Source organism: Pongo pygmaeus, chromosome 6, assembly GCF_028885625.2.
Source record: "Pongo pygmaeus isolate AG05252 chromosome 6, NHGRI_mPonPyg2-v2.0_pri, whole genome shotgun sequence".
Lineage (NCBI taxonomy): Eukaryota > Metazoa > Chordata > Mammalia > Primates > Hominidae > Pongo > Pongo pygmaeus.
Genome location: NC_072379.2, coordinates 110945327 through 110962374, shown reverse-complemented (window position 1 = coordinate 110962374; position 17048 = coordinate 110945327). Strand labels below are relative to the sequence as shown.

At 36.2% G+C, this 17048-nt stretch overlaps 1 protein-coding gene across 3 annotated transcripts in view; it reads right to left on the bottom strand.

Moving 5' to 3' along the window:
• ZNF277 (zinc finger protein 277) overlaps positions 1-17048 on the bottom strand; it is a 138398-nt gene that overhangs the window by 40903 nt on the left and 80447 nt on the right. For all 3 annotated transcript variants that reach the window (XM_054494465.2, XM_054494467.2, XM_054494466.2), the window contains exons 2-4: positions 16757-16958; positions 8010-8098; positions 7657-7739 (exon numbers count right to left, since the gene is read on the bottom strand). In XM_054494465.2, coding sequence (XP_054350440.1) covers positions 7657-7739; positions 8010-8098; positions 16757-16958 — 374 coding nt within the window. The remainder of the gene's footprint in view (positions 1-7656; positions 7740-8009; positions 8099-16756; positions 16959-17048) is intronic.

Here is a 17048-nt window from a genome sequence, read left to right as displayed (position 1 = left end):
ACTGGATGATGATATACACCCCCAAATCCATGAGAGTTGATCTGACTATTTCACCTTCTTGAAAGATATCAGTACCTCCCACCGTTTCTGAAACTGCAATGATAAAGGCAACAGCCATCTGCTTGCTATACAGGATAGAAATATAGTATTTTTCTTCTACTTTTGAGTCTCACTGAGATAGTTTTGAAGAGTGTCTTCAAAACAGGACAGAACTTCTAAAAAAATAAACTAGGAGATAAAAAAATGAGATGATTTTAATCATTCACATGGAATATATCATCACAATGAAAAAAGGTAGACATACAAAATAAAATGTAAATGCAAGAGTTAAACACACAAGAAACTAGAAAAGCTAAATTCCTATTTGTATTAAAGGTACAAGAGAATTTAGCTTAGGTAGGAAGAGAAGGACTTTAAAAAATTCAATAGGTGGCCATGGGAGATTGCAAAACACCCATCTTTTAGAAGAAAAAGGAAAAAGAAAGCCATCAGCATGGCATGACTCGGTATAGTATTACCAGCCTGAGGAAGTATTTTCCTGTATAAACTCAAGGTCAGGTACCGTTTTAAAAGAAAATATAAGAAGCTTAGGCCCAAGGGAATAAGAAATTCCTATCTACTACTGAACTAAGAAAATAGGGAATCAGATTTTCTTTAAAAAAGTATTTACAATGAAAACAGAATATTATTATTTATTTACATACATATTTATGTCCTGTTCAGCCATTTTCATTAATTCTAGCAAATGTCAATTTAGAAAATGTCACATTTGGCTGGACACAGTGGCTCACACCTGTAATCCCAGCACTTTGGGAGGCCAAAGCAGGTGGATCACTTGAGGTCAGGAGTTTGAGATCAGCCTGGCCAACATGGTTAAACCCTGTCTCTACTAAAAATATAAAAATTAGCTCGGTGTGGTGGCACGCACCTGTGATCCCAGCTACTCCTCAGGAAGCTGAGGCATGAGAATTGCTTGAATCTGGGAGGTGGGGTTGCAGTGAGCCAAGACTGTGCCACTGCACTCCAGCCTGGGTGACAGAGTGACACTCTGTCTCAAAAAAAAAAAGTCACATTTGCTCAGAAAGAAAGATCAAATGTGATAAAATATCCTGGTGCAATTAGAAAGAGAATGGTGATTGGGGTTGGAAATTTAGGAGTTTGAATTGCTTCCCTTTCTATTTAACATAGTATATAACCATAGTTGTGTGCATATTTCTTACTGTCCTTGACCTTGCATTTCCTGTTAAACAGGGGTAATATTTCCTGCCTGATCTCACTCAACCAGTATATATACAAAATGTCCTGTAAATTTTAAGTCCTTGTTGAAGATGCTTAAAGTGGTGAACCTTAGGACTCAGAATAATACTGTTTTAGATTGTGATTACCATTTGTTTCCCAAAGAAAGCAGTCATCAATCTGAAGGTTAAACTTACTCAATGGTCACTGCAGCTAAATTGATCTCTGTTGCACCGTTAATAACAATGTTACATTCAATGGGAAATATCATCTTATATTTAAGAAAATTTTATTCTAGATGCAGTATTAGAACTTGTATGTATTGTGCCTGAAAGATGGGAATTATGCAAGAAAGGTATAAATACAAATTGATTTTTTTACTTTTAGTTTGTTGGCACACAGTAATTTGATCCTTTACCGAAAGTCTCTAAAACTATATTTAAAAAAGTGGCATGAGGAAGAACAATCTTCTCAGTGGGAGATACGCAATTTCATTTTGTTGTGGCTTTATTGTGGGGAGAGGTGAGACACATGAAGTAGAATTAAAAACAGAAAAAACTGTTTCTCTCCTGAAAATAAATTTGTTATATATGTTAAAACTTTCATAAAATATTTGTAGTTGTCATGAATGATATCTCAAGCTGACATTTGAAATAGTGATTAAAAAAAATACCTTCATACAGTTAGGCCTTTCCCTCTTTCCCAATTTAGTTAAGTTACGTCTTGCTACTGAGAGCTTACGAATACCACACATTTTCTCCTGTAGACAAAGGAAAAACTGAGGATTTTTTTATGTTGAAGTGCAAAGTGTAATGCAGTGATTATAGATGTCTGCCTTAGCTATATTGTATCCTTGTTAATCAGGGATATTTGACTATATGGCTTTATAGAAATACAAGCCAATACTTCAGGATGAAATTTCAGTTCATACTTAAGAGCAAGCCTCAGAGAAGATACAAAAGTTAATACAACAGTCTGAACTGCTAAGAGGCATCTTAGTAAGGAAGACAGATTTTAAAATAACTAACTATAATTGAAAAGCCAAATAAAATAGAGTGTTAATAGAACTTAGAAGAGGTTATTAATTTTGACAGGTGGCATATGGGAAACTTTTGGAAAATGTGGCAGCTGAGCAATGCCTTGAGGGATATGTATCTATACAGGTGGGGGTTGCCATTCCTAGTTCATGAAGCAGAATCCTGAAAGTACCTAACATACTTGATAAATGTGAGAAAAGTAATGTTTATACTACAGTGTAAACTTCACAAGGGCAGGGACCATTGCCTGTTTTATCCACTGCTATATCAGTAGTATTTAGACAATATCTGGTACAAGACAAATATTTGTTGAATAAACGAATTAATTGGATGCTGGGCAATTTAGGGAAAAGACACTAGAAATGCAGTTTGAGCCTAGAAAACCTTAAGAACATGAAGACAATAAAGAAGAGTGCAGGTTTTTGAAGAAGACAATAGGGCCAGGTGCAATGGCTTGCTCTTGTAATTCCAGCACTTTAGGAGGCTGAGGCAGGAGGATCCCTTGAGTCCAGGAGTTCAAGACCAGCCTGGGCAATATAGTGAGACCCCATCGCTACAAAAGGATCACTTGACCCCAGGAAGCAGAGGTTGCAGTGAGCCACTGTACTCCAGCCTGGGCGACAGAGGGAGATCTTGTCAGAAAAAAAAAGAATAAAGTGATTTATGTTATTTATTAATATTAACAGATAATAATCTATTACTATCAATCAATTAATAGTAACATTAATTTTAATAAGTATTTATTAATATTAAAATTCTGGAGGCAGTGTCAATTGCCTGAAGAGGTGAGTCTATAGACAAGGTAAGTATGAGTATGGATGTGGAACTTGGGACTCAGCTGGACCTGGTAGGATTTGACAAATGACTTAGATATAGGGGTGAGAAAAAAAAGAATCAATTAAATATGCTTCTAGAGATTTCCAAACTGGGTGACCAGGAGAATGGTCACTATGTCATTATGTAATAAAAGGAGAACAGGCAAATAGCAAGTTTTGGGGGAGGAAAAAAATAAGTTCTGTTTTTAGGCATATTAAAGTGCGGACTGGAAATCCAAATGGAAAAGTTTCACATGAGGAAATATAGATTTGGGGCTCAGAAGTGAACCAGGATGAAAGCTATGGATGAACTCAATTCATGAATATTTACTCTGACTGCCTACTCTGCACCAGCACTAACATTTAAGCCATAGGCATAATAGTGGTAGTTATACGGATGTGCATGCCCTGAACGGGGGATAAGATCTTGAGAAACATACGTATACATATTTAAGAGAAAAGAGGGAAAAGAACCACTGGACAAGACTAAGCTAGATTGATGAGAAATAAGAGAATGATGCACCAAGATCAAGGGAGAATTTTTAAAGGAAGCTAAAGGGAAGAAGGTGTTCAAGCTATTGAAATCCTCAAGAATCTTCCTAATTCTGTAGTTTCCTTCAGAATATGGATGAAAATATTCAAAGAAGTGTCAAGTAGGAATCAAGCTCTTCAAAAAGAAAACTGGGAACACATACAAATCTTGCAAATGTCAAGAAACCAGTGAAATCTCAAAGAAAGTGGAAAAAGAAATATGATTCTAGCATAAAATCTGTTACTGTAACTTTCAGTGAATCATTTAAACTCTATATACCTCCAGCCACTCACACAGAAAACAGAGTTTTGTCTGTTTGTTTAAAATGAGGTTTGGGGAAAAATAACAGTATGAACTTAGGAGTATAGGGAGGACTAGGAAGGATGTTTAAATATAAGACACAGTTTCTGCCCTTAAGTTACAAAGTCACTTTGAACTAAGAGCAAACCACACAAAGGTACTTAAACTATATGCTTTACCTAGAGTTCCACATGAAAAAATAAATATTGAAGAATAATACATATGCAAATCATCGTTAATGCAAATAAAGTCAGCAAATGCCCTACTAATACTTTAGTTTGAGGGTTCTTCCTTGTAGACTTGAGTTGAGATCCTCAAGTTTAGATCCTCAAGATCCTCAATTCAAGGTCTTTGAGTTGAAATATTGAGCTGGGGTCACTCAAACACTGACTACATTATACATCCATTATCACAAATTTAGAAACTAGAATGAAATTCTGATTAATAAAAAATTGTTTGATAAAGCATCATTAGTAGTAACATAAGGAAAAAACCACCAAGCTGTGGTAGAGTGAGTGAATTCAAAACCCTCTGGCTGTAAAATCTTCCTAGGATGAGTTCTTGCACACTATGGGCCAAGGGCATAAACATCTTCAAGAGTTCCAATGCATGATGAGAAAGTGCCTCTCAGAAATGGTATACCAGTTTACATTCTTAAAAGCAGCTGAAAAAGTACTTGTCTCTTAACATTCTTGCCACCATTTAGTACTATTATTTTCAAATCCTGTTAACCTGACAGAAGAAGAAAAAGTATACTGTTACTTTAGTTTCATTTAATGATGTAGACTTCTTTCTGGACATGCTTCTTATTGATTTGTAAAGTTCTTTCTATATAAAAGAGATAGATCCTGTAATCATTGCTAACGCCCACAGAAGAATCACCCACACTAACCTAATGCTTCCACACTATGTAGCATAAAACTGTGATGAACTGGCTGATGGCAAATTCAGCCTGTCTTCCTGCTGTTTGGCAAGTCTTTTTTTACTTTTTGTTGATCCTCTAATCAAAATTCCAGTGGCGGGCTATTGTAAACTGCCTCTGCTTTCCCTAAACTTCAATCCAAGCCCGAATCCCCTCCCTACACAGACTTGTCAGACCATGAGCACCCAGGACAGAGAGATTCCCAGAGCCTAGAATAATAGTACCAGACACAGGAGAGGCCAAATAATTACTACGCTGGCATGGCATGGCTTAAAAGGCATGTATCTGGAACATTTGGTTTGAAACTCTAGCTCTGCACCTCATTCACTATGTGTTCCTGGGCAAATTAAGCTTCCTAGGCCACATTTTACTCATAAATAGAATGGCATTTAATAGCCACCTCACAGGTTGCTATGAAGCAAGAACCAAATACAAGGCATGGCTTATGGATGGTCATCAGTCATTGTTAGCTTACTTTTAATCCCCAAGTTGGTCTAGTCTTTCTCAGGATTTGACAGCTTGAAATGGATTTATACACAGCTACATTTACTCTTTTCTTCATGTCACTGATGGGCAATGAGGGCACATTAATGGGTCTTTATTACTACAAAGTCAAGTTTCTGGCGCAGAAGGATTTCCACAATTTAGCTCCATTTTACCTCTTCAAATTTATCTCATACTCCTCCCCATAAAAATTTTTCTATCTAAGCCAGAGTAGACTTTTACTCGATTTTTCTGAATACACCTTGAACATTTAGATGCATATGTATCTTTCTTCCCTTCTCTACAACTCTCTTAACTATCCAAATCCTTCTCATTGTTAAGACACAGCATTATTACTGTTATTTTTATTGGCTAATATTTATAAAGTGCCTTCTATGTGCCAGGTAGTGTTCTAAGTGTATTACATGTCACTTAATCTTCATAAGCCCTGCAAGATATTTTATCATTATCTCTATTACCAAGATAAGAATACATATTTATCTTTCTTCTCTAAGTAGACCATACACTCTTGTATGATATGGACTACGCCTTGTACTCTTGTACTTCTTTGTATAGGCATCTACTTAAGCAGAAATTCAATGAGCATGTATGGATTAATTGCCTTTTCATTCTTATTTTGTTTCTGTATGCTGGCATAATGCTCACTTTCATTAAATGTATCACTATCAAGCTGTAAAGTAAAAAAGGTAACTTAAATGCAGTATATGTAGGTATTTTTAGAGACCTGAGTCCATCTGCAGACACATCGTATAGATTCTGCATGCTAAAGAACAAGAATGGCTGAAGTAGTAGGGTTTGAGTTCTTATAAATAAATCCTTAGGACTACTAGGATCATGACATCTTTTGATCATTCTTAAGGCCACTGTTAGCAACAGTGAGAAAATTCATGTAAATTGGAAATTATGAATAAGTACATGCAAATAACATTCATAAGACATAATAGTAAATTTAGCCTTGTTTTGCAGATTTCATAAGACACTGCTATAAGGAGAGAAGAGAAACTCAGGAAGTCCTATTTCTTTACTGCAGTTGTTGTATAGGAAAAGCATAACTTTTCTTACATATAAATCAACATCCAATGGTATCACCTTCCCCTACTGGAAGAAATAATCATTTGGGATGTCTACAAAATAAAATGTGTTTCCAGGGACTTTCTTAAATTATATGACTATGGTAAATAGTATTTATTTTTCTCCTAGATCTCTTGAGGATATAGCACAAATATTTAAATCATTTCTCTCTCTTATAACATATTTAGCTAAGTCCAAAGATACAAGAAAGACTTACAAGAAATCACTAAAGGAACAGCAAGTCAACTTCAAGTAATAGTCGAGATTAAATCACAAATAATGGGAACCCATGTACTTTTAAACAAAAGTAACAATTTAAAAAATTACTTTCTGATTAACTTATGAAAATAAAAATTTTCAGCTGGGCGCAGTGGCTCACGCCTGTAATTCCAGCACTTTGGGAGACTGAGGTGGGCAGATCATGAGGTCAGGAGATTGAGACCATCCTTGCTAATACGGTGAAACCCCATCTCTACTAAAAATACAAAAAATTAGCTGGGTGTGGTGGCAGGTGCCTGTAGTCCCAGCTACTCGGGAGGCTGAGGCAGGAGAATGGTGTGAGCCCAGGAGGCGGAGCTTGCAGTGAGCTGAGATCACACCACTGCACTCCAGCCTGGGCAACAGAGCGAGACTCCATCTCAAAAAATAAATAAATGATTAAATAAATAAATAAATAAAATAAAATAAAATAAAAATTTTCATGCTTGTATGTGCTGTTATCTTTTTTAAAGGCTAAAGATGCTGAGGTTTTCAAATTAGCTTGCTTATGGTTAAGCCTGAAAACCAGAAAGGTTACTTTGTAGATTAAACCATATGCTTAATTCATAAAGGGAAATAAAAAAAATGCTAGTGCATAGCACATTCCAGTGAAGGGGAGAAAAAAAGGTTAATCAATTCAACTCAATTTTAGCTGAGGGCATTTTTCCACGACTACTGAACCCTAGCATGTGTCAGGCAGCTAAAATTACACTAAAATGTGTAAGTTCTGTTGTTATTTTAGAGATAATCCAGGAAGCAAAACAAAGCCAAAAATTCTCTCTGCATTTTTAACATAAAATGCTTTAATTTTCAGTCAAGTGTATACTTTTTTTTTGTTTTAAGACCTTTTTGTATTGTCTCCTCTTTTACGTATGTTTGAAAGTTTCCATAACAAAAAGTAAAAAAAAAAAAAATATATGATTTTATATGTATTTATATGTATTTTCAAGACACTATTCACCCTTTAAAAACAATTCTTACCAGTCTCTGTTTCTGAAGCTCTTCTCTAAGAATTCTATCTTCTGGTAAAACGTCACATAACAAAAAATAATTCTCTTGTTCTTCTGTTGAGAGATTAGGAAAACAAATAAGAAAAAAGATATTAACCATTTTTTTCCCAGAAGGACTTATTTCTTAAAAAATACAGATGTGTGTGTCTATTAGGATCTCTTTGGCATAGAACTGTTTTAGCTTTATTCAAGTTAGGCAAAATAAACCATCAATTTAATTTTATCTATCATGAAAGTAAAAGCAATTCTAATATAAGTCAGTAAGATTATTCCTTTGAATTTTTATACTGTAGGGAAAAGATGGCAGCCAGGATGTACACTTACCAAATGGAGCAGTGGAATTAATTCTTATCACACTACAAAAATCTGTGATGGGCTGTTCAGTGAACCTTTTCCTCCAATATAAAATGTACCTTAGAACAATACAAAATAAGGAATGATGAGAAGATTCAATATACTATTTGCTTTAGAATGACAGGAATCTATAAGCACATTCAATTATTCCAAAGCAACAAATCAAATGTCAACTTAAAACTGCTTTTCTAGCAGTTTTTTGTGAATACAAAGGCAGTGGAGCATTATAGAAGTATCAAATAAAGATTTAATAAAAAGGAATTACCATGTAAGGGCATGAAAACCACTAAACTCTACTATCCCCAAATTCAATAAACAGACATATAGGAAAATTAAAATGAATTATTTTTATGTGATACTGAATTTTTCTGAAATAACATCTAAGTTTATGTGTCTTCTAAAATACAATAATGATTAAATAGGCTATGACACACTCTGCAATAAAGAGAACACTAAGTGGTTATCTTATATATCAAAAGAACAGAGGTCAGAAGAATAATGCGACCAGAAAGCAGTCTAAATTCAATATCAATATAACAAGATAGAAAAATTCCATATGTCCACACTGAGTCTGAAATGAGGCAAATTTAGACTTTGGAAAAATAGCCTAACTTACAATTCTTGTATCTAATGAGCAGAGTTAGAAGCAACACACCAGCTAAATTAAAAACCAAAGCCTAACACCCAGACCTACATATGTGATGAAAGAAGGAGTAAGATGACAGGATTTAACAAGTGGTTCATCTTTCCATTTATCTAACAGGATTTATATTGGCAACTGCAATCTCATTTATTGAACGGTACCAAGAAGAGAGTGTCATTTTCATAGAGAAAGGAAAAGGAAATGTTGACTCTATAGCTCCCAATTTATCAGGCCACACAACTGAGGGATAAAACAAGTAACTTACACCAAAGAACCAAAAAAAGAAATGGGACTTATCGAAATAGATGAAGAATATAGAAAGAGTAGAAATTCGGACATTTTAAATGGCTTGAGGTAGCACATCTAGGAATGTCTTGGATATAGTAGGTCCACAGTAAATGTTTTAAAGAAGTAGAGAATTTGAAGATTCCTGTAAAGTTCTCTAAGTAGTCCCCAATTCCCAATATTTTGTCTCCTTTTTATTATTAATTTTTTTCTTAACATTAATTTTCCAATCCCATGGTACTCTATGGAAAGGGCATTTGTGTATTAGAAGTCTGTGCTGGAGAGAGGTCTGGGAGAAAGAGATAAATATGACATAAGCTGACATCAAATAAAAATACACTGAATGAATATAGAATATGTAAGAAAAAGAAGTCAATGAATAGTGTATAAAAATAGAATCCCATGTTTAAGTTTTTCTTCTCCTGTATAACCACACTGTTAACTTTGATGGGTAAGTATGGGGAGAACCCTTTCCTTATAAAACAGTGCTAACTTTTATTCTAGGAGATCTTAAAATGGCAATCTTAAGCTCCCATTGAGCCTTAAACCACAAATATATAAATGATGCACCCTACTCCTTGGCTAACTCACTGGCTTCCATATTAGAAATCTCAGAAGAAGGCAAGTGCATATTGGATCCATCACAGCAGATAAATAGAGAAAAAGTACCTACAAAGGGCTGGGACATTATTTCCTTAGCCATCCTGGGCCAGCTTCAACACCTTGTACTCCTCGGTCTCCTACATGGCTACTCCTAGTCTCTATCTTTCCATTCCTCACTAGATGCTTTCCCCACCACCCCATGGTAGAGAGGAAAAAAGGGGAAAGAGAAGACAAGAGGAGGCTTAAGAGAATAAAAATGACATTCCTAGCCCTTTTCTTATTCTCCCCCAAGCACATCTTCTATTACAAAGTGGTGACAGGGATGAAGGAACACAGTAGAACCTGTATTAGAGATGTCAGAACAGAAGATGGATTATTCCTCTAAATTGAAATATAGACATCTATTTTCATGATTAATCAAATTTATACATGGCAGAACCAGGTGCTAAGATAACTGACTTCAAAAGACAGGAAGGCCAAGTTCCTTCTGGAGGTTCCTTATGGCTACTGCTAGAATATACCAAGGAGAGGATCGTCAGTCCTGGTTGCCACTCCATTGAGGATTATCTGGATGGTATCCTCTAGACAAAACGAAGAATAGTGGTCAGCCCTACATAATTAGTTCCATTTTGGGTCTAGAGCCTGTTGAAAGGCAGTGATAACTCCTTGAATACACAGACTACTTTACTTTGGAAAATGTTCACAGTCTTAGAAAAGTATCTGTGTGAAACCATGTGGAACAGATGACCAGGTAAGAGCTTGGATCCTCGTGAACAGACTGCTCTTTGAATTATGAATGACTTTGTTTTTTTTGAGATAAGATCTGGCTCTATTGCCCAGGCTGGAGTGCAGTGGAGTGATCTCAGCTCTCTGCAACCTCTGCCTCCTGGGCTCAAGACATCCTCCTCACCTTAGCCTCCCGAGTAGCTGGGACTATAGGCACGCACCACCATGCCCAACTAATTTTCCTATTTTTTTTGTAGAGATGGGGTTTTGCCATGTTGCCCAGGCTAGTCCTGAACTCGTGAGCTCAAGCAATCTGCCCATCTTGGACTCCTAAAGTGCTGGGATTACAGGTGAGAGCCACTGTGCCTGGCCAGTGACTTTTTTTTTAATGGACAATCAATATTGTTCCTTGCTTATCTGCGCAGATCTTATGCTAGAAGCAGTTTTGCTTTTTAAATTAAGACAGTGGTCAAAGTATCATAATTGATGTATTAATTACCACCCCAGAGGTAATGGTGAATAGAGAAGCAAGGACTTTGAATTCAAAGGTATGAACCTGAATTTAAAGTTATTTAATCTTTCTGAAACTCAGTTTATTCATGTGCAAAATAAATTGTTGATAATTAAACAGAATAATGCATGTAAAGCACACTGTCCAAAATTCTGGGTGTTTAATATATATGACAGTTATTACTATAAGAAAAAGTAACATTTAAATAAGATTAAGGTAGTGAAGAATTTATGTTTATCCCAGGGAAATAATGAGCCACACAACAAAAATAACAATAACATTTCAGCAAACATTTGATGAAAAAGACAAAATAGTTATATTAATAGCATCAGAGGGCACATATAGGTGGCTAAAGTGGTAGAAGAGAAGAATGATGATAGTGACAATAATGACAATTATTAGCAGCTACCATTTAATGAGTCCTTACTTGCCCAAGGTCAATTAAAATGTTAGAATTGAGATGTGAACTTTGTCTCTTTGGCTCCAAGGCCAAACTCAATCTTGTACAACACAGTTCCTCTAGTGTCATGTGGGGATGAATCGGTACAAGAAATGCAGAAAAGGGAAGGCAGGACGGGAAACAGCCCCTACAATTAAAGTTGTAATAGAGACTTGAAGCATTTTTTTCCCCTCAGAGACCAATGAGGTCACATAGAATGCTTTTTGACAAGGCAGAACCAGAAGTACAGAAATGAAGTCTGAAGAGGAAGAGAATGTTTTCCCTTTCCGAAAGGCACACTACTTAACAGTAGCCCTCAGTCTGAGCTGCTCCTAAGTTGCTACCTAAGGGCTGAAAATTGATACCAACTGTTTGGGGCTGTTTTGGAACTGCTTAACTAGGCAAGGAAAGGGTGCAGAGAAGTCCAACTACAGAGGTAACAGGAACCTGATTCCAATAGTCTGTGGGTCTCAGTTTCCAAAAACTTCTATGTTTGAGTACTGTCTCTTTCATGTCTGAAGAGAAGAATCACATGACATACTTATTTTCCATCAGAGTTTACTTCAAGGTGATATGCACAAAGGAAGAAATTACTGACATCAATTAACTTAGAATCATGGGGAGATTCTGTCTGGCAGAACCTCAGTTGCCCTCCTCAAATAGGAAGTGTTTCCCATGGGATAAAGCAGATAATAGGTTGGTCCAAGAGGAACAAAGTTGACATTTGAGTGTTCTCTTCCTAACCAAAACTTGGGTGACAACAACATCAAAGAAAAAAAATCATCTGTTACAAAGCAAAATATAACCATAAACCACCATACAACTTAAACATATAAAATTAGGCATCATATCTTACTGTGGTATACTATAGACATCAACAACAACATACATTTGACCTATGTCTAAATTTGAGTAAAGAAACATCCTAGTCATTAAACACATAATAGTGGTTTTTAAGCTTATAATTAAGAGGTGTCAATATATACATTTCCTTTTGGATGGTACGGGCATTCAGATAAATTGTAATCAACTGAGTGATAAAGATAGCAGATCTTCAGTACATGCTTCTTGTGGCATTTTTTCCCACTCACTAGAACATATTGTTCAAATTTAAGAGCTCATTTAGTACTTCTCTTCTGTATTTTTCCTACTTCTCTAGTTTACTGAAAGCTACAATTGCAGCTACTCAATATATAAAGGCCACTAAGAAATAACATGTGGTAGAAACTCTATTTGGATGAGTTATCAAAGTATTTCATACTTCATTAAAAATCCATAAAAGTAATTACTAGGTCATCAGCAAATACTTTTTTTCTCCCAAAGGAACTTCAAATCATGTCTCACAGAATTGTCTCACAAAAAATCCTTGTTGCAATATCTCGCCGGCGCACCCCCACTGTAACTGGTATGGTTATCGACATAGCATAAACGTCTGAAATATGGTTGTTAATTAAGTAGCAGTGAATGTGTGGAATTTAATATAGAAAAGGGTAAGAAATAAGAAGTTAACATTTAGTTTCCAGAGCAATTTTATCTACTGAATAAAGCTAGCAAATAGCTCAGTATAAATAACTATGTTAAATGGACTCAATGGAAAGACTTTTATTTTTGTTTTTATTTCTTCTGTCCCAGGAAGTTTTACTGTTATTTTATTTCATAAAAAAATATATTTAGTATGAAAACTTATAGCTTACTTCTTGTAAACCACAAGGTAAGTCCATCTCTTATTTATTATCATCTTCATTACCTATTGTACTCAGAAGCAACAATTCCTCTTGAGTTCTGAGTGAATGTGTTCATGCCAAATGAACCTCTCATGTTCCCTCCTCCCAACCCTACACCTTATACCTTGTCTTCTAAAATTAGAAACAAGTTACAAGATATTGAGAAGATTTCAACTTAACTTTGATCATAACAATCAATACTTGGATTGTTTGGGAGAGGAATTTTTAGTTTCCTTAAGTTGTAGGAGGTTATTGTCTAAAGAAGACTGGATACAGTCAAAGGTATTTAAAAGCAGAGTTTACTCAGATACATTCCTGATCAATTAGAATTAATCACATTTATATTTGCTGAGAGTGAAAATTTTACTTAATTAGAAGGACAGTTGACAAGGAAAATCTAGGTTTCCATATTTCAAATACATGTTAATGATACACTTTAGAAAGCACTTATATCAGATATGCATCCTTTTCTTTTTAATTAAAGCATCCATTTTACTGTATATCTGCATTTAGAGCATGAATAATCCCAACATTTAATTACTGATTCCTAAGTCCCGAGATCTAGTAAATAATTCAATTTTCCTGCCCAAGTATGGGTAATAGGATAATGAGATTAATAACAATGATACAAATAGAGAGATTGATTAGTACAAATATAGCTACTTAACTACGATACATAAGCACAAAGGAGAATACAAACTCTGATTCACACATTCCTCACATACTTTACAGGCAGAGGAGAAAGAAAAATCTTAAACTATTCAATTATCACTGGTAGTTAATAATATTCTTCTGCAATTCCTGAAGGAAAATTTGTGTTTATATGATAAAAGGGAATAAAAGAACAGTTTCACGGCCAGGCACAGTGGCTCACACCTGTAATCCCAACACTTTGGGAGGCTGAGGTGGGTGGATTGCTTGAGCCCAGGAGTTCTAGACCAGCCTGGGCAACATGGTGAAACCATAAAAATTTAAAAACATAAAAAATTAGCCAGGTGTAGTGGTGCATGTCTGTGGTCCCAGCTATTCGGGAAGGCTGAGGTGGGAGGATTGCTTGAGCCAGGGAGGTGGAGGTTGTACTGAGCCGAGGTGGTGCCACTGCACTCCAGCCAGGACTCAAAAAGAAAAATAAAGGTTTCATATTAAAGAAAAGCTGACTAATAGAAGCCTTAGGAAAGAATAACCCATGTAGTATTTCTTTCAATGGTTGAGTATGAATTAGAAGATCTCTAGCCTAAGAAGTGTCTGAAACAAAATCAACAGATCTCACCACATATAACTGGGTTGCATATGAGAAAGCTCCCAGAATACTCTGAGAATAAAGACATACACACACATATATTTTAATTGAGAATAAAGAATAACAAATGATAATGAGAAGCAGAGAGTATGTCCTATGAGAGCATGTAAAGAATTAGTTTATTTTACCAGTTGGCAATACATATCATTCAATTAACTGTCCTCCTGAGACCTGATAAGGCAACATCAAAATCTCTTCAAAAATAGTAGTGCTGAGTCGATATAAGGCAACATACACAGAAGGCACACGGTAAATATTCAGTATTGGTGCTAGGCAATAAGGACAGAGATGAAGGCTAGAGAATAGTTATCATTACCCCTGTGGGTATGCTGGCTATTCCAACTTAAACTATCTTTCCAAAAGTTTAGATATTTAGAAACTTGAATGAAATGTTCTCAAAAGCTACATTTTACAAATGATAATTAGGTTTTTAGATTAGCATAAATACCAACGGAAAACTCAAACGATAGCTGCAGAAAACTAAGATTTCAAATATACCTTTGGTAATAAAAATACAAATAAAATTTTGCATTTTATCTACCATTTATCAGGTACACATGTCTCAGGCACTAGCAGATGCTACACATACTCTTCTTCTTTTTTTTTTTTTTTTTAAGAAAGGCAGACTGCCACATGCAGCACTTCATTTGGATGTGTCTGGAATCCTGGAAGCTTGACTACCTACGTTCTCCTACAAATGGACTTGAGAGCTTGTCTGGAGGTTCCAGCAGGGAAGCGCAGCTACTCGTATACCCTTGACCAAAGACTGGTCCTCTTCTAGTGGAGATGGTTGTCCTCTTTGACTGAGAACACAGCTTTGGGAGGCATGAACATGGAGTGGTGAGGGAGGAAGGGGACAGCCACTTAGCCAGCCAGACCAGCCGAATCAACCCTGGCGATTAATGGGGTGATAGATGTCACAGCCAGATCGCCCTCACATTCCATACTTTGTTTTATGTAATATTCAATAACCATGAGGGCTGGTGTTACCCCCATTTTATAGATGAGAAAATCAATGCTTAGAGTAGTTAGGTAACTTGGCAGGAAATCACAAGATTAGGAAGTGTGAAAGCCTGCACTCAATCCCAGGCTTTCCTACTTTCATAATCAGCTCTTAATAATACAGCTTGCTGTTTTGAAAGACTTATCATAAGAAGTTGTTTGCTAGGAATGTTCTATATGGCCTGGGAAAAACAGAGTTTAGATGCAGAGGTATTCAATGTCTGGGCTACTACAATGTTTTATGGGGAAATCAGGACAGAATATCTCAAAATGGGATCTTACCAGATACACCAAATTTTATGCTTTCAGTAACTATACAGGGAAGGTATTTCTCTTGGACAACTACTTCCAGAAATTATAAATTGGGAAAAAAGGAATCGACCTCATCACAACACTTAAACTGAGATTTGTTTGGGCAATATCCTTTTGGCTTGAAAGTCTCCAAGGATCCCATTCCCAAACACTGCCTTTTCAGTGTCCTGTTGCCATGTCTATTCTGGAATTACTGGAAGGACCCACTCAGAGAATGTCTATGGCCTAAAATATGAGACATAATCTGGGAGACATCAATAAGATCTACAATGTCATGGAATGTTGCAAAGTGAGTATTATCTACTCTTTGGAAAGTTCATCTCTTTAGAGAACTTACAGAAAATAAATTAGTATGTGACATCCTCAAACTTACAGACTCAAGAAAAATAATGCAAAGATTTTTTTAAAGTCTAAGAAGTTGGCTGGGTGCAGTGGCTCATGCCTGTAATCCCAGCACTGTGGGAGGCTGAGGCAGGCAGATCACCTGAGCTCAGGAGTTTGAGACAGGCCTGGCCAACATGGTGAAACCCCATCTCTACTAAAAATATGAAAATTAGCTGGCTGTGGTGGCAGGTGCCTGTAATCCCAGCTACTCAGGAGGCTGAGGCAGGAGAATTGCTTGAACCCAGGAGGCGGAAGTTGCAACGAGCTGAGATCGTGCCACTGCACTCCAGCCTGGGTGACAAGAGTGAAACTCCATCTCAAAAAAAAAAAAAAAGTCTCAGAAGTACAAAAGAGTTGTAAAGTTTTTTTTTTTTTTAAGTCTAAGGAGAAACCTGAAAATGAATATGAATTTTCACATTTGTATAGGAATTATTTTATATATAGATTATGTCACTCCTTTAATAAACAATACACTTAATTCTCTTTCTTAAGAGACAAGGTCTCATTCTGTCACCCAGGCTGGAGCGCAATGGTATAACCATAACTCACTGCAGCCTCGAACTCCTGGGTGCAAGCAGCCCTCCTGCCTCAACCTCCCAAGTAGCTGGAACTACAGGTGCATGCCATTGAGCCTAGATAATTTTTAAATTTTGTTTTTAGAGCTGGCATCTTGAACTACTGGCCTCGGGTGATCCTCCCACCTTGAACTCCCAAAGCACTAGGATTACAGACATGAGCCACCACACCTGGTCAAATTTAATTCTTTTAAGGACAAAAACAGAACTTACCTTTGGAAATCAGCAACCAACTTGACATCAGCTATGACAATCTTATGCTCAATAATCATGTGCTTCAGAAGTTTGTCTTGTTCAGCCACAGGAAAATGTTCTTCACAGAAAATACAAGGCACAGATGGAGAACCTTCTAAAGTGGTGGTGCCACCTGGACTTTCTGGCAGGGAAAGCGGCTCCAGGATACAATCCTTACTGTCTGGAATAGACAAAAAAAAAAAAAAAAAAAGAAAGAAAAGCTGAAACCAACTCTTCATATGGATGATTTCCCACCTCCTGCATTAAAAAG